Here is a 24,137-nt window from a genome sequence, read left to right as displayed (position 1 = left end):
CTAGAAAGGTGGTGCTGATCAAGTAGCCATGAGTGTATAAATGAATTTATATTTTCCTGTCGCCTCCTTCATATATTTGCCTGTATTTGACTGTATTTGACTGTATTTGTAGCCATTCTTCATCACTTAATTTACATTTCAGATCCTTCTGCCAGATGATCCTGAGATTATTTGTAACCTTTTAAAGAATTTATAGATCAGAGTTTTTAAAAAATCCAATACTGAGTTCCTACCCACAGACAATCATCCTTTAGTGGTAAAATCATTGATTTGTAAGTATTTCTAAAAGTTACCTTCAATGTCCAAGTTACATGTTTGGCCAAATTCAGAAAGAGACATGAACCATCCATTTGAGTGAAGCTTTTTTTAACCAGTGTTTAGTCTGAATTGTTCAGAATCAGCTTCACTTACAGTGTTGATAGGATGCTGTTGTGGTCAGCATCCGTCTCTTAAAACCTTTGAGGGCCCTTCAAAGGAGTCAGTTTTTTAAAAGCTTCTGTAATTAAAAAAATAATGTTACCTTCATACTTTTACCTCAGACTATGTGGATTTTCAGACGACACATTGTGAATGTGATGCATTACAACGATTTGACTTAAAAAAAAGTTCTTAGCTGCAGTTTAGGGTAATGTGTGACAAAAATGGACTAAACAAAAGAACCAAAGCATTTCACTCTTTTTTTTTTTTTTATTAGTTTTAAATGTCATCCACTCAGATACCTTAAACCTGAGGGGTGGTGGGGATGCGGGTGTGGCTACCCAGCAGATCCGTTTATGTGTAATTTATTTATATTTTTCTCCTCCATCTGTCCTCATCTTCTCTCCTCATTGAACTGAATTAAGCAAGAGAGAAGGAAAGCTTGTTAAAATATAAAAGGCCCCCATTAAAAATGTACACCAGCCTGTCTGTCTCCTTCTCTGCTGCCGTTTTACATTTGGGAATCCAGGCGGTGATGAAAGGCAGAAAGGAAGAGAGAGACGAGAGGCAAATAATAAATAAAGAAGAAAACAGGAGCACGGACGGACAGACGGAGGTCGTTCGGTTTAAAGCGTGCACGTAGCAACACACACACATGCCCACAAGCTCGTCGACATTTTGTGATATTTGCATGGAGCGAGAGGGGAGTTTGGCATGTGGTGGGCCAGAGCTCGTTGTCAGCCAGCGGGATTAACTGACAGACAGAGGGATTTCATTTTCAAAGCAACTTTATTTACACCGCAACACCTTCAAATAATAAAAGTGCACTTGCCAACATAAGCATTAAAACCATCAAAACACCATCATCTTAATTCAGCTGTTTCCATAAGAAACTGGGTTGGTTTTAGTAGAAAATGAGACTGAATGGAAGCTCTCAGCCAAACAGGTGACGTCACATCTCAGTCCATTTTTTATTCAAAGCCAATGAACAGATCTGAGGCTCGACCTGTAAGTGGCCGCTTGATTTAAAGGGGAAAGCAGTGGAAAATTTCCACCAGTGAAAACATTTAACAAAGAATCATGTATGTGCTCCAGATGCAGAGCGTTATCTCCATAATTATCCCATTTAACAGCTCTCATGGAGTTCAGGAATCACATTAGAAAGACAAAGAAGACTTCTGGTAAATATTGCAAGGTTCACAAACTGTTTTAAATTACCACAAAACTCTGAGGTCCCAGCAGGTAGTGCCAAACTTTGCCTAAATGTCCACTTTGGAGACGTTACCTGAACTGTCTGCACTAAAACCTCTAATTTAGTTTATCAGAGTTAAACTTTGAGAGTGGACGATGGGAAATGAGTGGGACGGCTGTGCAGAACGAGCAGATGTTGCATCTTAGCTGCATGTTTTGTTTGTGTGCTTGTCCTTGTTCACTAATTTAAAAAAAATCAGCTTTAAAGCAAAGATGTATGAATGTAAGAGATACTGTCCACATAAAGTACTATGATCTATGATCTGACGGGTTTACGCTACAGCTGCGTCGTTTCAGACATACGCAGATTCATCCTGAAAGTAGATTTAAGGCAAGCCTGAAATTTTTTCATTTGTGCTGTGTGCCATTTGCATTTTTTCTTCACCAGTAACACATACACTGATATTTACACATGCAGGCCTAAAAAAGGCACAAAGGCTTAAGGCTAATTCATCATTTGAAAGCCTGTTTCCAGGTTGTTCTGTGGACAACTAATAATCTACATAGATTTAATGATCAACGGGCCAATAATATTGATACAAATTGGAAAATTAGTAATCATTCGTAAGATATATTTTAGGAATAACATGTTAAATAGTTTATATTTGTTTTGTTCTTTGAGGAAACTCCAGTGGGTTTCTAACTGGAAAATCCTTGTCCATGCAGACTGTCTCTGACAGGCGTCTTGTAGACAGGCCAGGGAAAATAATCAGCGACATGACCCACATCGTGCAAGAAGAGTACGAGCTGCTGCCCTCAGGAAGGAGATGCAGTCCCTCAGTGCAGATTTGATAGATTTGAAAATGAATTTATCCTTGTCTCAGTTAGACAGGCACAGATAAATTATCCTGCTCTTGATTTAACTATTTCACCTGTTTTTAAGTGATTTTATGTTGTATTTCTATGGCTGTGATTGATTTTACGTTATTATCTAGGATCTATTGTTGTGCTTAGTGCGGGTGGGTTTCAGTTGTGTTTTATTATTTGGCAACATTTTGGCTGCAGCAGGAGTGAAAACCCAGGACAGGTTTTTTCCTCTAGTGGGACAATAAAGGTCATTTTGATCCAAAGCTGTGGTGTAACTATGAAAAAGCTAAAGTGGACTACCTTTAAGTTAAAAAAATATTCAGTTTAAAGCTCTAAATAGGACAAAGGTTTACAGTCTATCCCGCTTTAATATCTACCAATAGAAATGTACTCTTTCAGTTTTATTTGATTTATTTTAGCTCAATATTCAGAATGTGGTTCAGTCCATCTTTTATTAAAACAAAACAACATTTAACTGTGTGATGAAAAAAGAAAATTAGATTTTATATGTGATAAAACAGAAGTGATTGTGTTAACCCTTTAAAGCCTGACCAAAGAAATAACGAGCAGAAAACCCTTTAACACTTTAACAAAATGATGAAAAAAAATAAAATAAACATAAATATTTGCATATATGTACCATTTATTACCATGTGATGTCTGAATTATTGTGGAGCAAAAGGTTTCCACCAGGGGGCAGAAGACAAGTACCAGACTGTATACAACAGAGTTTTTAAGTGTAGTTTTTACCATGAAAAGATGCAATAGGTCTCAGTAACTGTATTAAAGATGATACATGGGGTATTAAGGGGTTAAATCAAAGTGTGATATCATCACATCCTGAATCAAATGGAAATCGTTTTGCATTAGAATTTGTAATATTCAAAAACCAATAATTGTCCAATTAATTGATAAACCTCATCATGAATGTGATTTCTAAATTATGTTTATTGATACACTGGTTAAAAAAATATAACATAGGGATGTTATTATTACATTTGCAAAGCATAAGAAAAAGTTAGGATACATCTGTTAACAGATAGGAGCTGCTACTGGTCCACTGCTGCATACATTGAAAGATAATCTGGATCTGAGCTTCAGTCAGATGTTTATTCTGTCGGTCTGATGAAGGTCCCACTTCTGTTCAACGGCATTAGGCGAGCAGAGACGTCACCGATGTGGTCCGAGAGAGCCGAGCGCGATCCCGATCTCAGGCTAATCAAATGCTAATTCAGTCCGATTATCACACCACGAAATACTCCCCTCAATGTGTCCACGCCGTCCTCCAGATGCCACTCAGCTGTGATTAGTACTCAAAACCTTTTCTCAGAATCCACATAGAAGCTTTTAGTGGGTTTCAAGTCTATCATGGTTCAGATCTGTCAACTGTCCCGCTGATACGTTCAAATTAAAACCAAGCTCGGGGAAGAGGAGGGTGAGAGAGAGACCACACTGAGCAACGGGATGCCTGGAGAAAGCTGGCATCACGCACACACACACACACACACACACACAAAGAGAGCCCATCTCGTGCCAAAACAGTGAGTCCCTGCTGGAAGCTGCTTGGAGCTTTGGGAATTAGAAATCCCACAATTAAACATATGGGCATTAAGATAATTGTCAGTTGTTGTGCTCTCATGTGTGTGTGTACATGTACGTGAGTGTGTGTGTGTGTGCGTGTGGTAGACAGATGGATAGGATTCAGCAAAGTACGCACACACACACACACATACACACATTCAGCATATTTCCCTGAGAAAAACAAGGAGACACTTTACATCCAAAACAAAAGAAACTGTAAATATGCATGTCAGACGTATGAAGCCAGACACACAGAAATAGATCGTCGTCATCATAGAGAGTAGAAATGTGACAAATTCAAGAAAAAAGAAGTTGTTGAGGAGGAGTGGTGTGTGTGGTTGTGACTTTCTGATACACTGATGGAGATCTGAGGTGTTTTAGAAAGGAAGAGGATGCCCTCAGCAGGGCGACGGCAGAACTGCAACATCTGGGGAGAAATTTCATTACATCTCAGGGCTCAATAATTTTTATCATAAATCAATTTTCTTCCTTTGAAATATGTAAAATACAAAAAGACATACAAAAAGTGCCAAAGGCACCAATAAAGTGTAGATTTCATTTAAAAAAATGCAAAAGAAGTTAAAAAAAATGTTTTTATGCTCTCTATATGACTAAATTATAATATTTCTAAAGTAAGAGAGTCATGGTAATCATATTTGGACAGCAGAAAATTAATTTATGTATTTGCAGGTTAATCAGTAAAAAGTCATAAGTTTAACTCTTATTGTTTATCTCTACTGGCTCTTAAATGGGCTAAAAAATTACAGGCTTAATCACCTACTGTATAAAATACACGATAAAACTGGACAATATTGTTTATTTTTCAACTGAGTTCACACCTAAATGTTAACAAAACAAGAAGCAAAGTGTATTTTACTGCTACTATGAATATTTAGAAATGAGTTAGATTAAACGGTTTTTTATCCCAAATGGAAATTCATTTCCAGCTCCACATTACAGATCAACAATCAACAGTCCAAACTGACAAGAAACACTTAAAATTCATCAGTGAGATGATGATAAATAAAAGAAAAGTGGATAAAAGTCCAGATTAAATGATCTATAATCTAAAGACCACTGTGAGAATTCAGTAGTCTGATGGCTGAAATGGTTACTGGTAGTAGCAACTAGAAAGCATCACAAACTCAGCAGCCATGTTGTCATGGTGATGGTCTTTTTTTTTTTAATTATTATTACGTCAGACTCCCAAGAGTGACCTAAAGGATAAAAAGTCTACATTTGTCCTCTACTTTTATAGGAGGACATCTTGTCCTGAAACATGAATATGAACCATATTATTGAGATTCATTTTTCATTTACTTTGGATATTAAACAGTATAACAGTCAAAGCAGTGAACTGTGAACTGGACTAAACTGGGTGGGATTTGGCTACTGGAGTGTGGTACAATAGTGCAATAGTTTTTCCTATTGGTAACCTATTCTTATTCTTTATATATATATATGGATAAATTAAGTTTTATCTAATCTGGTGTCTTTTTTTCTTAGTTTTTTTCTGTAAATATGGCTTTGGCTTATCAGGTTAGAGGAAATGAATGCAGCTTTCTTTCTGACCTCATGTGATTTTGGCTCAGATTCATCTCCCCTCATGTCTTTTCCCCTCTCCTCCGTCTGCTCTGCAGGTGGGCTCCCACAGAGAAGATGGCGGCAGTTTGCGTGGAGGACACTCAATGGCGGGTCAGGTGTCGGTGTCTCAGCTGCCAGTTCAGTCGGCCACCTCGCCGGACCTCAGCCAGTCTGACCCTTACCGCGGTAAGACCCTTCACACCCACCACCCTCACATCACCACTCCTGCCCTCAAACTCCAGCACGAACTGTCTCCCAACGTAAACAGGATGGGATCTGAGAGAAAATAGCTTCGAGCTGAACAGACGCAAAAGGAAGAAAGACAAAATGTACCAAAATTCAAACATGTCTTTGCTTTGAAGCTGATTTTTTTTATTTAGTGAACAAGGACAAGCAGACAGATTCAAACAAAAGATGCAGTTAAGATGCAACATCTGCTCGTTCTGCACAGCCGTCCCACTCATTTCCCATCGTCCACTCACAAACACACAAAATTAAACTTTCTGACCACAAATTATGATTTAAAAAAAGACGAAACTGTTAGAAATTACAATGAAAAAGATGAAGAAGAAAAGAAAACCAGGAAAATGCAGGAGTGAGCTAAAAAAAAAAAAAAGGTTAAAAAAAATAAATAGAAATCCGCTCTAGAAATTTGGGAAACACTTCGCCGCTTGAGTAGTAAAACCCTTCATGAAGAAGCTAAATAAATATTCCATACGTGTGACATGAATTTGGAGGAGGAAGAGTGTATATGAGCTCAGTGTGCAGCAAATGAGCCCTGAGCTCGTTTTAAAGGCTGAAAATGACTCTGCTGGCAGCAAAGTTCAGCCAACGGCGACCACAGCCAAGTGTGTAATGAGGTGAGAGGGAAAGAAACGCACACACACACTCCTGAGAAGGCAGGAGAAAGTGTTTCTTTCTTTCCTGCATCCGTTCATAACCCTCTAACACACACTCCGAGGGTGTGTCGGGCTGTGAATTAATAGTATTAAAATGTTCTTGGCAGCAAACAGAGAATTATAGTTGCAGAGTGTGGTACCTCCTGTCGCCTCCTCTCTCAAATTCAAAGACATTATAAACCTTTAAAATTTGTGTAGACGTTCATAATTCATGCCAAATTAAAGTGAATTAGTCTCTTTCAGCCTCTTGCCCTCAAATTCATTTTAATTTTGATTTCTTTGGTTTTTATTACCAGTGCTGGTCAGTATATTCTGTGTATATATTCAAAGATCTGAGCTGCTTTCTGAGCAGATTTATCCAGTTTAACCAGATCTTCTCATGTTTTTTCTAAATAGTAACAACTGATTTTTATTTAAAAAAATCTTTTTATCGAAATATACCTCTGAATATTTTATATTCACCTGGATTTATTTACAAGTGGACTTACATATTGTAGATAATCCCACAGGAAATGATAAACACACCACAAGGAAGAGAGGATTAAAACAGATGTCATCAAGCTGGAGAAAAATTAAATCCAGGAAGGGATTTATTACATTTGTTTGTTGCATAATTTTCCTTAAATTCCCTGAACTACAACCACACACGTAAAATATGACCTGGAAAAGAAAACTGACTTCAATGTTTGATGCAAATAACAGCAAAGAGACGTTTTATTAACACATTTATGGTTTTTTTAATGCAGTTTAGCAAAAAAAAAAAATACTAGTTACATTTTTAAAGACTTTTTTGGTTTCTTTTCTCTCATTTAAATTAAATTAACGAAGCCAAGGATTGATAACTGAACAGGACTAGTCACTGGTAAAGGTGCTTAACAAACCCAGCAGCCTCTGAGCCAGAAGTTTAAACCAGTTCCCAGTCTGATCGATCACCACGTTTACATTCATTCTGATTGTTTCTGTGGTTTTTACCTTCTTTCTGTGCATGCTTAAACTATGATGTGATGAGTTTCAGGAAAGACTTGAAAAATGGCGGCAAAAAGGAACTGGACTGTCGGATTCAGGGTTTTTGTTGGAAACTAAAATATTTATTTAGTAAAGCAAGAATCACCTGCAGTATACAGTACGGGTCCATCTCACTCATATTCCATCAAGAGAAAATCTTAGGTTTTTTATTCTCTTCTTCTTCCAAACTGTTCACATTGTTCATGTCAAAAGATCGTATTAAATCTTTCTATCATGTTAACACACACTGGACACTTTATCGAGCATCCACGTAAACATGGCTGTTCAGATTGATTTCAGAAGAAATATTTCTCCATGTGAGCGTAGCTAATGTCACGTTACTCAACTCAAAGATGCAAAATGAACACAGAAAATTAGGCAGGTGGAAAACGTCTGTAAACTTTGTATTGGTCTCCGCCAGGGTCAGCTGTCTGTCTGCTACCAGGCAGACGGTCGGTAGAACAAAAGTCTCTTTTCACTGCTAAACGTCTTTTTCAGGGCAGCTATTTACGCACAAACACACGGCCGATTGTTTTTAAAGGGACGCACACACGCTAACTCGCAGACCAAACACAGGCCATCACTCAAAGCTGCACACAAAATGCTTCCAGTCAGGCAGACAGGATTCAAAATGGCTGATAGTTGGCCACGTATATGTGTGTGCGTGTGTGTGTGTGTGTGGACAGAGTGCTTGAGTGTTTTGTGTTGACGGAGATGCTGGCAGCATACCAGCGTTGGATCCATACAGATGTCAAATAAAGACTGCTCTGTTTGGCGGAGGAGAGGCAGTCGGAGGGTGGAGAGGCTCTACGCCTGCACCATGGCGCTCCCAAGCCGCCATCTTGGAGGTTAACTGGAGAATAAGCTGTGCTCTGCCAGGCCCAGTGCTGCATTCACTACATGTTGGCTGAATGACAAGAAGAGTGAACCGTTGGTGTGGTCACGCATGACTTCAGGACTGCTAGCCTGAAAAGCTGCTTTGTATTGACACTTGCTTAGCTTTATTTTTTTTATTTTTTTTTGTCATCCACAGGGACATACAGCTGAATAGGGCATTGGGTCATCGTAGGGTTTTGGATCCTAAACATGTGGATAAACCCAGAAATTTCAACCTGAATCTGTAGCTGCTTCTGTAAATAGTGATGACTGTGCAGCCGTAACCACGTCACCGCTTTGATGACATGCTTGTGATTCCTTTTCATCGAGTGGAGGATGCAGCTGTCATGAGTTCCTTATATCTCCAGCTTTATTGTTTTACCCACCCAGATATGCTGGTGAAGCTCTGTAAGACACAAATGCTGAACAGACTTTTTAACTTTTAGCCTTTAGCTCATTTTACATTGCTCTAGTTAAAGTTAAGTCCCAATATTCAAAGAATCACAGCTCATGGCTAAAACATAAATATAAACATAAATACTATAAACTTAAATTTAAAGGACTAATTTGAAGTAAGTTCACAATATGAAGCAGCTGTGAGTATCACTAAAACAACTACTCGTTCTTGTTATTACTTTTGGGAGTTAAATTACTTTACGAATGTGCTAGATTTTAAACCAGGTAGCAAAAATGCATTTTTAAAAGGCTTATTTAGAACAATTGAAACATAAAAAAAAAAATAAAAAAAAAACTATCACCACATTTTGATGTCTGTTGTGGCTGTTAGCTATCTAGCTAGCATTAGCTTTGGCATTTGATGATGCATCCTTTCTCTAATGGCTGAGAGTTGATTGGTACTCCTCATCCTGCCTGAAAAACAAGGCAACGATTTAAGACTTCTGTTTTTGGCTGTTGTCGTACATGGTTGTACAGTGTTAGCAGATGAAATGTGCAGCTCTTTGTTGCTTCATCAGTCCTTCAGATAGTCCTAAAATCTCCTAATGGGGCTAATAATTACTGAAATTCATTGATGGAGCTGGAGATAGCAACCGTCAAATACCATCTACCTACTATCTGCCAACATATTGCATCTACACTCACCTGTACCTTTTTTTAGGTCCATCTGTTTAATTTCTTGTTAACACAAATATCTAATTAGTCAGTCACATGGCAGCAACTCAATACATCCGGCAGAATAATGCACATAATTTGTGCTCCTGTTAACCCATCCGCCTCCTCTTCCTTTCTGTCTCCTCCTACAGCTCTGTCTGGAGGCCTTCAGGGTCAGAGCACCTCCTCCGTTAGCTCAGAAATCAAGTCTGAGGACGAGGGAGACGAGAACCTTCTGCAAGACACAAAGCCCCTGGATGCCAAGAAGGAGGACATGGACAGCAAGGATCTCAAATCTATTGAGAGGTCAAGATCTATGTAACCCCGTCTACCTTCAGACGTTCACTTCCATCAAACGCCTCAGCTGGGCTGGGACTCACATTTTTCCCAAAACACCTCCACGCTCAGAGTCCGTTTTAGTCAAGTCCATCAGACAGAGAGTTATGTTTTCACTAAATAAACAAAGACACACAAACAGTCAACATAAAGTAAGACATTGTTTGTGAAAATGACTCAGAGCTGCGAGTGTTTTGGGAACCAGCCTCTGGACTTTGATGAAGTGATCAAGTGTGATGAGAAGCAGCTAAATACATCAGTCAGCTTAGAGACGTTTCCTGCAGAGTCCCCATGTCCACGAGCTTCCTGGTGGACATGCAGCTCCAGCTTGATCTCATCAGTCTCTCCATGGTCTTGAGCCTGGTTTTAGCTGTTTCTCACACAACAGAGTAGAGCCCACAGTCCACATTCTCAAAGAAGGACTGTCTCGCTGCCTCGGAGCTGGAAAACCAACAGAAACCATTTAAAAGGACCTGCTGTTTGCAAGTTACCCTTCAAAATGGTTTTAAACCATCTTCAAATTTCTATGAGATCACAGACTCGTTATTTTAAGCAAGTTTAATGTGAAACGGCTGAATCTGTTGGTTTCTCCCACTTTGGATGCAGCTGAACAGCCTTCACTCCTCCGAGGATAAACAAGCTGTTTATCATGGTTCCTTTTACCTGGAGGACGAATAAAATCTGGAACATTTGGATCCCAAAAACCCAGAATGTGTACATGATGGTGGCACTCATGATATTGATGATGATTTTACAGATTGCTGTGTTACAGGGTTTGGAAGAGCATAGTGTTACATAACCATGTAAGCTCCCAGCTTACTTGATTCAAGTTGTTTTGGGGAAAAAGACGCATTTATTCAAACTCCTAATAAACAAATACATTTGGAAAGCCGATTGAGTGGCTCCACGATGTTGATATCAGATAATAATTACAATATTTGTTGCTAAGATACCAAACAGCTGAACAAACTAACTGTATCGTGGGATGTTATAGCTCAGTTTTTGAAAAAAGCACTATGGAAGTGGTGCATTCAAGCTAGATATGTGGCACATGTGACTCTGAGTTTGGTCATGAGGCAATAATGAGGAAGGACCCGAATGCAGAACCAGGAGGCAGGAGACGTGGATGTAGGAACAAGGATTTAATCTACTAAAAGCTCTTCAAAGGCAGGATAATCTATAAAAACTTCCACAAACCAAACTCAAGTAAACACGACTGACTGACTGAAACCAGCATGTCAACCGGTTAAAAGCAACACACATTTTTTTGCTAAGTTTGCAGAAGTAATATAGATCTTGCTGCGATACCAGTCTTAGCAATCCGACCTAAAAGGGTGGAGCTTGACACACTGGAATCTAGTGATTGGTTGAAAGAATCACCACTTCTTGTGTGACTCAGCACTATGAAAAACATGGGAAGAGTGGCATGTTTAAATATATGGTGGATATGTTTATTTAAAGCCACAAACCAAGAACAAAGAACACAAACTGCTGAATGTCCACCATTCTCCTCCTTTGTTACAATTCAAGGAACACGGCGCACTACTATGACATCACGCTATCGTGTCAAATCATGTAGCAGAAGCATCTATCGCTATCTGCTGTTGTGCCAAAATAAGCACCCCTGCCATGAAAAGCTCCCTTCCAGTCAGAAATAGGATGTGGCAACACCCTGTGCCAGAGCTTGCACCCTTTGGTAATTCTGTCCCTACCAGGCCAGCATTATTTACCTATGAGAGGACATTTAGATAATTTGCTTATGCTGTGAGTTTGGTGGATATTGCTAATTTCCAGTCAGAAAAAGTAAACCATATCACTTACCCTGGTTTCTAACAGGTAGGTTAAATACCATCTAAACATTACTCTCATTGCTATAAGACAGTTCAATCTTTCTTCTTTTCTTTTATTAATATGACCAGGCTGGTAGGGGTTGTCTTTATTAAGTGTTTCTTAAGTGTGGTAAAGGTCACGAGTCTGTATGTTTCTTTTGATGTTTAGTTTGGTAATGAATACTTTTCACAGCAGGGGTGCTTATCTCGGCACAACATTGTACCCGTTGGTGGACAGTCAGCCCTCGAGGGTCGCTGTTCTGCAGGTTTTGAATGTTTCCTTCTGCAGCACATGAATTAAGACCTGCAGGATAGTGTGCCTTGAGGACCAGGGTTGGGAATCACTGGATTAATGGATCAACATGCTTGGGCAGAACTTGACAACAGGTTGTTAATTTGAATCAGGTGTGTTGGAAGAAGGAGACATGTAAAACCAGGACTTCAGGACTAAGGAAAACTAGACATGGACAAGAACTGAACAACAAACTGAACCACAACTCACAGATCATGACATCCAATGACATCTAAACTTTTAAATGCACATATGCAGCTTTTCAGTGTTTAAGTTCTTATTGCACATGTTCTCTAACAAACCACAAAAAGTCCAAAAGAAGTGTTTAAACCATGAATGGACCACTAGATGCTCTGGTTCAATAACAACTTATCAATTTGGTATCAATCTTTTACATTTACTTTAAATTTCACCTAGTAACTGAATATCCTTAACTTTTTGTGAGTGGCGTATTTACCATGTTTACTGAAAAACGTAATTACAGGAGAGTCACCATGACTGATATGAAAATAAGACAAAACAGCTGATCCCAGATCTGAGTGGGAGGAACTGATCTAATTAGTGCTGCTGTAGAAATAGAGATTTGTGTTTGTCTGCAGTCGAAGAAAATCTCCACACCTGTACAGTAACCCTCTGCTTTTTATCAACATTACTAAAGACCATGATATGAGCCTCATGACTGAGGGGGAGATCGTTAAAGAAAACAGCCGTCGTAGATTAAGAAAGATCTCCAAATATTTTAAGCTGTTTGTGCACCAAAAGTCTTAAAAAAATACTGCTTGATGTGGTTTTATAATAAATTAATAAGAAAATAGAATAAACTACACTAATATAAAAAGTGTAGTAATCATCTATGTTGTAGTACATATAAAAAAAAATTAAAAAGCCTTAAAAGCCTCCCACCAAAAACCCTGCTGTAATTTAATTATTCATTTGGTAAATGTCTAATGCTTCCACTCCCAGAAAGAACAGCCTTCGCCACCATATTTAAAATCCTCCCTCCTTCATCTCCTGCTCGTCCTTCTCTCCTCCTCAGCAACAACGACGATGAGGACTTGTCGCCAGAGCAGAAGATGGAGAGAGAGAGGGAGAGGAGGATGGCCAACAACGCACGGGAGCGCCTGCGCGTCCGCGACATCAACGAGGCGTTCAAGGAACTGGGCAGGATGGTCCAGCTGCACCTGAAGAGCGACAAACCCCAGACCAAGTTACTGATCCTGCACCAGGCCGTGGCCGTCATCCTCAGCCTGGAGCAACAAGTCCGAGGTCAGTTGCTCATCAACATGCTGCAGAGGTTCTTCTTATTACACCAATATTTTTAATAGAGATGACATATTAAGGTTATTTAAAATTATAAAACCATTTTTTGTAACAGAATCCTTCAAAACTTACTGAAAATGACAATAAAACGAGTTAACATGCAGTGCTCCAGAAACTCCAGTAGAGGGCAGCAGAAGCACCTGTTGATCAGGTTCAAACAGACCAAAGTTTTTACTTTTTTGGCTCCAGAAATGTTTTCATCCAGCAACAAACCTCACTGAGACCAGAGTCAATAAAAATCTCTTTTCTGTTTCTCTGTCCAGAGCGAAACCTGAACCCTAAGGCGGCCTGCCTGAAGCGCCGCGAGGAGGAGAAGGTCACCGTGACGTCAGACGGGAACCCGCTCTCTCTGGCCGCCGCCCACCACGCTGCAGCAACCATGGGTGACGGAGCGAACCCCATGGGACAAATGTAAAACGCAGCAACATCTCCTCCCCCCTGAATGGTCAGAAGATTTCACTTATACACTAATCTGCTGTTGTACCTTCAACTCCAAACCCGAGAATCAGTCTCACAAAGTCAGGCCCAAATAAATTCACCGTCAATTCTCATGTTTTGGCTCTAGTCAGAAAATTGGTCCAAAAAGTTTCTGTTTTCAGGGTGAAAATATGTTAACAGATCAAAGATGAACAGGTTTTTATCGGTCATGACTTGTCTCTGGACTTTTTAACCATGTGAAATTAAGCTGGGGGTTTGTATTAAAACTGACATATTCGTATTATTATTAGAATTTCTAATGATCACAAAACTATTTGATGTTTGTAACTAATTTATCCATATATAAGTACAACAGAGAGTAGATATTAAAGAGGAATCCCTGATAACATACAGTTATCACAGAGGATTTCTAATCTTTTATCATAATTCCTGATTAACCATCAGAGTTAATGGTGTGATTGGCACATTAAACCTTTTAATGCATTAATTTATGTACAATTATAGAAAAACAAAATAAATGGAGAAATAAAAATCTGGAAATATTAAATGGTTAATAACAATTAATAAATAATGAATACAAAAATAAATACATAATAAGAGTAAATAAAAGCAAATGAATTAGTAAAACAAATTAATTATATAAAATCAACAAAGGCAAGAAGTGGTTAACTCTTTAAAGCCCAACCCAATAAAAAATGGGGAGAAAATTTAAATTTATTTGATTTGTTTTTTGTGGCCCTTTAACAAAATATATATAAAAAAAAAAAAAGATTAATAAATAACAAAAGTATGACATATTACCATGTAATATGTCAAAATATTGTAGTGTAAAAAGCATCCACCAGGGGGCAGAAGACAAGGATCAGATTGTGTTTTTACCATAAAGGGATGCAAAAGGTCTCAGGAACTGTTTGCATCAAATATGATACATCTGGCATTAAAGGTTTGATGTTGATAGAGCATGGAAAACCACAGAGATGGTAGATTTAAAATGAGATTGTTAGGCCTAAATGTCCCAGCTTGGGATGAATAAAGTACTTCTATCTATCTATCTATCTTTGCATTTTGTTGATATCTTCATCTTTTAACAGAACAGGGGAAAAAACGAGTTAGCTGATACTGATATGATTACTTTGGCTATTTTGGGGTCCATGTTAAAGTTGGATTTAAAAAAAAAAGGTATATAGGAATAGCTGCTGAAATAAGAGTCTCAAACCTCCAAGTGTTCAAATTTCCAGTTGTATAAACAACATCTGTGCTATTGTCTAGTAGTTTTTGGTATCATTTCCGTCAATGACTATTTTTCTAAAACAAAATAAAAACTAAGGTTGGTCATCAAAAACTATGATGACACTGTCATCAATAGATAAAAACTAAAAAAAATATTTTGCAGAGACGAGTGACGAGTGTGTGTGATGAAGAGCATGCACACAGTTGGAGCTGGAAAGACGGTACAGTTAGCTTCAATGGTTTCTCAGAAAACTAAGGAGATAAAATATCAGCACCTGGAGGATCTTTGCAAAGCTAAGCATGCGAGCTACAGGTGCTTTTACAAGGATGCACAAACTTAAAGCTCCACAGCTGTCATGCTAATATCACTAATTAGAGAAGTAAATGAACCATTAATCTGAGGTGGAAATCAACAATCAACTGGCACAAATTCCCATCACAGTCACAGCAGACATCAGATGATGACAGTGGGCCATGCGTCATTTCACCTTGATGACGGGGTTCTAATTGTACTTTTTTGATCAGCAGCTAATATGGTTGGAAGAGTCACCAGCCAATAAGAAGTAGAACTTCTACTAGCCATTTTTCCTTAAAGAAAAACGGCTGGTTAGCTTAGTTGGCAGAGCATCTGTCTCCCATGTGGGAGTCCAGCGTTCAGCGTTCCAGGTACTGCCTACCCACTGTATGTTGCTTTGGTAAAAGGCATCCAGGTGGACTTTAAAGTATAAACCAGTTTTTAAATTATGTTGACAGACCTGACATGGTACAGGAAGAAATGATAAAAAAAAAAACACTGATTCGAAGGAAAGTGCACCACATCAACCAATCAAAAAAATTGTGTCTCAATTCCGGGTCAGCACACTTCGAAGTGTGCAGGCTACAGACTGTCCTATGTAGTCTGCACACTTCGAAGTCCGCTTACCATTCATAAAATGAGACAGCCTACCAATCCGACAAGTATTTCCCACAGCAGCAATGTAGGATGTTGAATCACTTAAACCTCTGAAATTACTGTTTGTATATCATAGGACACTTTAGCCCTGTGGTGTCCTCTCTTTCTTTTAGTGGACAGGATTTGTTTTTTGGAGTAGAACTAGTGATATATGGGGCATCTTATGCGGACACCTGGTTGTATATATGAGGTTGTGCCAAACAAAGCAGTTAAACTGTTTTAAAGCTGAAAATATAGTTAAAATCAAAAGTAGTCAAAAATGGCTAATTATAGCCTAGACCACAGAGTTAAACTTTAAATATGTAAATTTTTTACGTTACCAAAATAATAGAAGACTATTTCTCTTTCATACTTTTTAGAATATTTGAACAGAAGTCAAAGATGGATCAAAGTAAAAAAGATAAACTAATACAATCGTCCTAACTCAATAGTCCCAACTTCTTATTAATTAACATTTAATCAGATGTCTTTTGGGCCTCCGTTTGAATCTTCTTAGTTGGAATAGTCTTTAACAGAAAAGACAAAAGAGACCAAAAGAGTGTGTATAAAGGCCTTAATATGAGACAAATGGTTAAAACTTCCACAGACAGCATGACGACTGAATGTAAAATAGGTCAAACTTTCCTGTTCATCTAAATGAATCATCTATGAGCTCCTGAAGGATAAAATGGGTCGAGCCGATGATGTTCAAGCTGAAAACAGAAGCTGAGAACATGAGTTAGTTTGTCTGGTCTGGGTACATTTTAACAACAGATTGGCAGTAAGTGTGATTTTAAATGTGTGACTGTGAGCGTTTGTCACTGCTGTGTAATGAACATTGTTCCTGTTCTCTGCAGTTATGTTGTTTTTGTGTTTGCATGTTGGATGGAGGAGCTGGTTAAAAGGTCTCTGATAAGAAGCAACAAAAACCACGTTTCTTATCTGTTGCACCTTTTCAGTGAAGAAAATTATGTAATGTTTGTCCATGTGTAGTAATTTATTTAATTTAAAGTCTTCTTCTTCTTTGCATTTAAGTGTTCAACTTTCCCTCCGAATCTTTCCTTCCAACCTCATTTTTGTTCTTTCTTCAGGTCCAAGGTGCCAGAGTTCATCAAAATGATGAGTGACCACTTCCTCTGATGGCGTTTCCATGACAACCTGGCAATCGATCAAACCCAGCCTGACCACTTCTACTTCTCTGGAATTATCGGCCTGACCAATCCGATCAGCCTCCATCTCTCACACGTCGCCTCCTCCTCCTCCATCTGTCGGGAACTGCTCTTTGTCTTTTTTTTTTTCTTTTTTTTTGCATCTCTAGCCGAAGCGAACTGGATGCTTTGTTTGCGGAGATGTTAAAAATGGCTGCTATGAAGTGGCAGCAACGGAATCACATCACCCAAGAAACTGTCCTTGTACCACATGATTTATCAGCATTCCCAGTTTTAAAGAACAAAAAGGTTCTATATAAATATATATAGTAGATATATATAGAGAGACAGAAAAAAGTTGAAAAAAAAGACTTGTTTAAAAAGTGCAACTTGACGCGGGCAGTGAGGAAGGTCGGGGTTGGGGAGGGATGTGAAGAATGGAACAAAACATATCACAAAGTGTTTAAAGAGATTTCTTTTTTTAAAGCAGCATTGCGCAGCTGTAGACTGCAGCCTCAGCGCGTCTCTGACTGAACGGCAATCTAACGCCACACTGTGGATGAAGCTGTGCCTGATCCCCTCTTGGATGCAAAGTCAGACAGATGCACACGAAAGCAGACAAAAACTAGAAAAAAGCAACAAGAAAACTCCAGGAAGGCCCCACACTTAGACACTCTGTGTTTTTTCAAGTACAAACTGCTACGAGGAAAACATTAGGAAGCCTTAATGCTTCTCCGATGTGCTTGAACTACAGAGTGATGTGAATTAAAAACTTCACAATTGCTTGACTATCATAGGCGTTGCAGAGAGGAGCAGGTGTTAGACGAGAAAGGAATAGCTCGCTCTCCTCTTCTAGTGCATTCCCTGCTAAAGTGCAAACATTTAGATTGTCGTAAAAGAAATCTGAACCGTGAAGTTTGCATCTTTATTAGTGCTTCATGCTGTTAGCCACATCAACTCTTCACTCAGCAGAACTTGTGATCTCACGTCTTCATAGCGTGAATACAAGTACGATAAAAGGCTCAGACATCAGTAGCCTGTGTGTACGGCATCTAATGGGAGGAAAAGAGTTGTTAAATAATCAATCATTGAATCAAACATCAGCCAATCAGCATTTGACTTCAGAGGGACGAGGGTGTTAAAGTGATAGAAGATGAAGGTAATACGAGTGTACATACAGCAGAAAGTTTCAGACCAGAAAGATTGATTGATTGGGATTTGGATCGGATCTGGACTGATCTGGACTTACCAGGTTCAGTACATTCCCTGAATCGTGCTACTTGAATGCTCAAAGGAATCAAAACAAAATCCTAACTGATGATGATGATGATGACACTGCAGAGGGAAACCTAGGGAACAATCTTCAGGGTAAGGGAGGAGGGTTATCTATCCTAGGGGGCAAGTAGAAGTCGTTAAAGCATTGTTTTGATTTCCTGCACTCTCGGAAAATAAAGTACCTTTCGGGGTACAAAGGATTGTCACTGGGATGGTTCCCTCAAATGTACTGCTGTCGTACTCAACAGTGGGTACTCATTTGTACCCTTGCAGTTTGTACCTTATAAAGACTAGTATTGTTCAGTTAGGCTACAAGATGTCCTCAGAAGTACAATACTGGTCTTTATAAGATACAAACTGCAAGTTTATGTTGGTACCCACTTCAAAGTTATAAATAGTAAATGATGTGCTGCGTCACTTCTGCATCAGATAGCTGCCTGATGGTTGTGGTTAGGGTCGTATGTTTCCCAATTGTAAAGCAACACTACTGAATTTTGGCAGATTTATTCATGACGGCTAATTCAGCATCCATCTTCATCCTGTCTCTTCTCTGGGATCTCTCCACCCAGTAAAAGTCTGATGTAGACTCTTGTCATATCTCTTGCTCTGTCCTTTACTGTCTTTCTTTTCCTTTCTTCCTCCGATAATGTCCTCTTAGGTTTCTTTGAAAAGGCAGCCACAGTGTGGGTTCAAAACAGTGTGTTGATATCCATACAGCAACATACTGCTGTAAAGTGATGCAGCATCCCAGAAAAAGAAGTTGTGAAATACAGTTTTTCAGCCTTTGACGCTGCACGGCAACAACAGCTCCATGAATGTTCAGGATAAAAGTCACTGTGCCATGAAAACAAGCCACAAGCACATAGTTTAAGGTCAGAAAGTTACATAGGGCTACTTTAAGAACCACAGGAAGTTGTAATAGATTGCAGACAGCCATGGTTTGTGTTGCAAACTCGTAACATGAGCTGTGTTACATGAACCCGGTTAATGCAGCTTTCTGATGCAGAAGTAACGCAGCGTTTAAATCTGCTTCCCTTCATATTTTAGGTTGGCATGTTTTTGGGATGAAAAAGATTCACTTTTCTGGTTAGCTTTTAGCTTTAGCTCGCACAGCTGACAATGTATTGATTCTCCAAACGGAGAACTCGGACTCACAACCACACTTTGTTTCAGTTAAAGGAATATCCCTTAAATACTGATATGTGATCAACAGTAGATTCTTTGCCCTACTTTTGCTAGTTTGTTAATAATAATAACATTTTTATGTAACAGAACACACAAGCTATACACTGACCAGTCGTTTTATTAAGTCCACCTTCCTAATACCAGGTTGGACTCCATTTTGCCATCAGATAATTAAATTAGGTTTTTTGGTGATGTTTTTGGGTGAGGAGAGTTTCTCATCTAGATTCAGTTGTGAAATTAGTTTTATTTATTAATGTTTGGTTTATTAATTGAGGTATAAGACGGCCCCCAGGGGTAAAATTTAGGTTTTTTTATATGTTTTTGTTTTGTGTTGTTTTTTTTTTGTTATAAACTGCAAGAGTACAAATAAGTACCCACTGTTGAAAGTACAAAAACCGCAATACCTTTAAAGGTACCACCCCAGTGGCAATCCTTTGTACCCCAAAGTTACTTTATTTTGTGTGGTCTAACATCCGGCTGATCATAACCATCAACCTCCAACTCCAACCTCAGACCTCTCCCTTGCCGACATACTATCATTGATGAGGGGGGCTTTGAGTTGACACTCGACATGACTACGTCTCATTTGGTTTTTTGTAATGGATCGATTGAAGCCGATTGAATCATCTTGTAGGATCATGGTTGATTAAATGCCCAAACAGCTGTAGTGTAATGTTCCTGTTTAGACTCTGAACTGATGAGCATGCTGTGTTTGTACCACCTTTGGTCCGTGGTTGACCATTATACCATCCCAGTAGGTTGACCACGGAAATCAGAAACAAATATTTCAAGAAGAAAACTTCATCTGTATCTTCAAAACATCTATCTTGTCTGGTGTCAATCTGAAATCCCTCCAATCAACTCACTCTGAATCCCTCTCAGTCCAGACCTTTGTTTAAACTCCTTGTACTGGTACCAACATGAGCCTTACGAGCCCTGAACCAGAGCCCTGGCCTCACCCTCTCCCTAGCCTCACGCCCCCACCGAAGCGCTCCCACAGATGCAATTTGAACATTCACACTTCTACCAATGTGCCTTTTTAGAGTTCATATCATTCGAGTTGCCAGAGGAGGACATTTACCTGGTCTTTTAATAGGATGCAAGCTTAGGGAAACCTGTTCTTAGTCGTTAGGTTCTATGCAGTCAGGTTTTTTACCAGACCTGGGAATTTAAAAAAAGCTAAAAAGGAAAAAAAAGTATTTTTTGGATAAAAAAAAAAAAAAAAGTAAACTGTATTTAATGTACTGTACACTTATATGTAAGTAGACAGCTTGTTCTGGCTCCAAGCTGATGGGACAGATGCTTGATTTAGCAAGACTAGCCCCCCTCCTGTCCAAATCCTCCCCATCCCTAACCTCAAAAATCCTCCAATCCCCCAACCCCGCTTTCCAGTTCCAAGCCCCAACCCTGTTTCCATGGTGAACAATGCGTCTCTTCTTGTATTATAGCTTATCAGCCTTTTATCAATATTTGATCGGCTTGTCCGTAAGCCAGTGTAGTCTTCAGTACTAAGTGTGTGGTCGTATGTTGTAAAGCAAATTTTCTTTCTTTTTTTTTCTCCTCTCGCTCTTTTTTAAAGAATCTTTTTCTCTTATTACTTTTTTTTTGTCTGTTCTGGTTTACATGTCAAACAATGAAAATGGAAAAAAAAGAAAAAAATTTAAAAAAAAAGAAAAAAGAAAGAAATGGAACAACACAATTTGCTATCTGACAGCACTGTCGGCAGCCATTTTGAAGTGGTTAAAACCCCAAAACCATTCAACAGGAAGGCACGGAAACTGGAAAAGAGTCTATTTGAATAAATCGATCTATATATAAATGTACAAAAATATATACAGTATATAACGAGGGTGCCGTCTCTGTTATTTTTTATTATCAGTTGCAAAAAGAAGTGTTTGCTCGGGGAGGAGCGATTTTTGTCAGAAGACTGAACTGGTGGACGACGGCGAGGCTCCTCAGTGTTATAAAAATTTTCAGCTGACTCTCTTGTATTCTTTGTTGTTGCCATGACGACACCCTCTGACCAGTACGGCACCCCACACAGGACATAACGGGACCTGGAGAAGCCATCGGGCTCCATTCAACACAGACATTTGTAAATTGTATGCAACAAAATGGCAAACTTTACCATTATTTTAAAATTGTGTATGTAAAAGTTATATTTTTACATGTAGACTGTTGTTACTTTGTGTTTTAGAAATATGTTGTATTGTTTTTTTTTTATTTTGTTTTGTTTTGTTTGTTTATTTCTGCTTTTTTTATTTCTTAAAAGATGAAACCGTAATTTTCAGTGTGTGTTGAAAAATATGTGTCACATTGAAAATGTAATAAGGTAAAAAAAATCTTAAAAAAAGTTCTTTCTTTTTTTTGTTTTTTCATTATTCTGTTTATACCTATGGGGGACGTTTCTGAGAATTTGAGGAAGGAATTAGACAAAAAATACATGTTTGTTTAATTTTTGCAATGCACCATAACATTACCATGTTTAGTTTTTGTTTTGCAGAGATTCGTGTAAATAGTCATCAGCCATTATTTTTCTGTGGGGTGAAGATTTGCCAGTGAGACACAATGATCATGATGATGAACCTGTTTTGATTTTTGGTAAAGTTGTATTTGTCTGGTTTCAGTAGCCAGGTGCCAACTTTTTAGTTTTGATGGGTGGTGCTCAGTAGTGTTAGTGGTTTTGGTTGCCGACCATCTGAAGTGTAAGTCAAACTGTTGTCTTAGCTTGCACCAAGCATCACTTGTATCAGGGCCGACGTTAGCCATTACTTTGCTCCATCTGGAAGATTTATTTAGATTTTCACCAAAAAAAGAAACAAAACAAAAAAAAAAATTTTTTTTTTTGTTTGAAGGATCACTTCCATTTTTAATGCTAAAATTTGTTACAATATATAAATATTTGTGGTAACAACTTCTGTTTTAGGATGGTGTAACAAAATTTAGATAAATGATGAGTAATTCTTCACTGTGGAATCCAAAGAGTGTAATTCACCTTGGCGCCCCCTGGTGGCTGTGGGTCGTTTCCAACACCCGCACATTGATGTTTTTCAAGATGGGGTGTAAATGTTGATGACGAATTCTTAGCACCTGATTTAAGATTAATATATGAACATTTTGGAAAAGATTGGAGTGTCACTAATATAAAGGAGCAGGTCGTCCGCAAACAATCTCTTCAGCTGTTTCCCCAAAAAGAAATCTGATCGTGTGCTTGGCAGTTTCAGTCATGTTTTTAGTGTTTGCCATTAAAATTGAGCTTTTTGTCAAAAGGAAAAGCTGCTCTGACTCGGACCTAGGTCAAACACTAGGATTGAATCTGTCAGTGTAAGTGCTAAATGTATTTCTAAGTAACGTTATTTTTTTAATGTTTAATTTCATGTTTTCTTTGTTGTATAATCAAGTCATCTCCCGAATTACAGTATCCTCATTTTTATGTTACCCCTGGTGTTTCTATTAGCCAAAATGTTAACTACTTTTCTTTCTCCTCCTTGTTGTACATACACCACCTCATTTCTCTTTTTCAGTGACTGTGCCATGAGCTTTGTAATCTGTTACTCTGTACCAGTTTAACTGCAATAATGAGTTGAATTCAAAATGGCCACTGCTGTCCTTTTCATTTCCCAACAAATTCATTTATCTCACAATTTCAAACCTAAATGAAGAGTCAGGTGCTCACAATCATCGGTAGCACAGCACATCAGAAAGTCTGAGTCTAAGCATGTCAGGCTGTTTTTCTCTATTATTAAAGCTTATTTCTGCCTTTTGTAAATTAAATATTTTCACACAATATCTCACAATTGTGAGACAGAAAGTCATGATTACTCATCTCAGTCATGATGGTGAGATTTACAGTCAAAGTGAGTCATAATTTTAAGATAGAAAACAATAATTGGGATTCAAACATAAGAGATTTACAGTCAAATTTCAGAGATTAGAGTCATAGTTACGAGATTATAATCAGAATTTTAGTCATCATTATTACAATTTTAGTAAAAAATAAGATATGAAATCATATTAACTTTATTAACTGAGACAAAGATCGTGATTATGGGATAAACAATCATAATTATGAGATTTAAAATTTTTACATTTACATTCACAGATATGAGATTTAAATGGATCATTTTTAGATTTTAAGTAATAAGTAGATTTTTTTTAAAGTCATAACAATTACATCTGAGTTCTAACATTTTTTATAAGATAATTATAAGATTTAAAGTAAAGATTATTGGATAAGAAATTAAACTTAAGAGATTTAAACTGAATTTTAAGTTAAAAAATCATGAATATTACATTTGAGGTCAGAATTATGAGTTTTAAAATCTTAACTGAGACTGAATTAATAATTATAAGATTTAAAGCCTTAAATATTATTTTAAAAAGTCATAATTTTGAGATTTATCAGAGACAAAGATCATGATGGGAAGAGCCGTCATATTGATGAGATTTAAAACCAAAAATATTGGATCAATGTTTTTATATTTAAGGTTAAAATTAGATTAAATTAATATTTATGTGAAAAGCCACATTTATGAGATTTAAAGAACAAATTATTGGATAAAAAAATCTAAATGATATTTAAAATCGTAATTTTCAGTTTAATGTCAGAATTTTACAAAATCC

At 38.0% G+C, this 24,137-nt stretch overlaps 1 protein-coding gene across 7 annotated transcripts in view; it reads left to right on the top strand.

Moving 5' to 3' along the window:
• LOC121629940 (transcription factor 4-like) overlaps positions 1-23,113 on the top strand; it is a 261,687-nt gene extending 238,574 nt beyond the window's left edge. For 5 of the 7 annotated variants that reach the window (XM_041969878.1, XM_041969880.1, XM_041969877.1 and 2 more), the window contains 5 exons: positions 5,697-5,826; positions 9,683-9,836; positions 13,024-13,253; positions 13,571-13,718; positions 16,998-23,113. In XM_041969878.1, coding sequence (XP_041825812.1) covers positions 5,697-5,826; positions 9,683-9,836; positions 13,024-13,253; positions 13,571-13,718; positions 16,998-17,046 — 711 coding nt within the window. In that variant the 3' untranslated portion in view covers positions 17,047-23,113. Of the gene's footprint in view, positions 1-5,696; positions 5,827-9,682; positions 9,837-13,023; positions 13,254-13,570; positions 13,753-16,997 lie in introns of all 7 variants that reach the window. The other 2 variants (XM_041969881.1, XM_041969884.1) reach the window with 1 other exon arrangement.
• The last annotated feature ends 1,024 nt before the right edge of the window (positions 23,114-24,137 follow it).

This window comes from Melanotaenia boesemani, chromosome 19 (assembly GCF_017639745.1).
Source record: "Melanotaenia boesemani isolate fMelBoe1 chromosome 19, fMelBoe1.pri, whole genome shotgun sequence".
In the NCBI taxonomy this organism is placed as follows: Eukaryota; Metazoa; Chordata; class Actinopteri; order Atheriniformes; family Melanotaeniidae; genus Melanotaenia; species Melanotaenia boesemani.
This window is presented reverse-complemented; position numbering and strand designations above follow the sequence as displayed.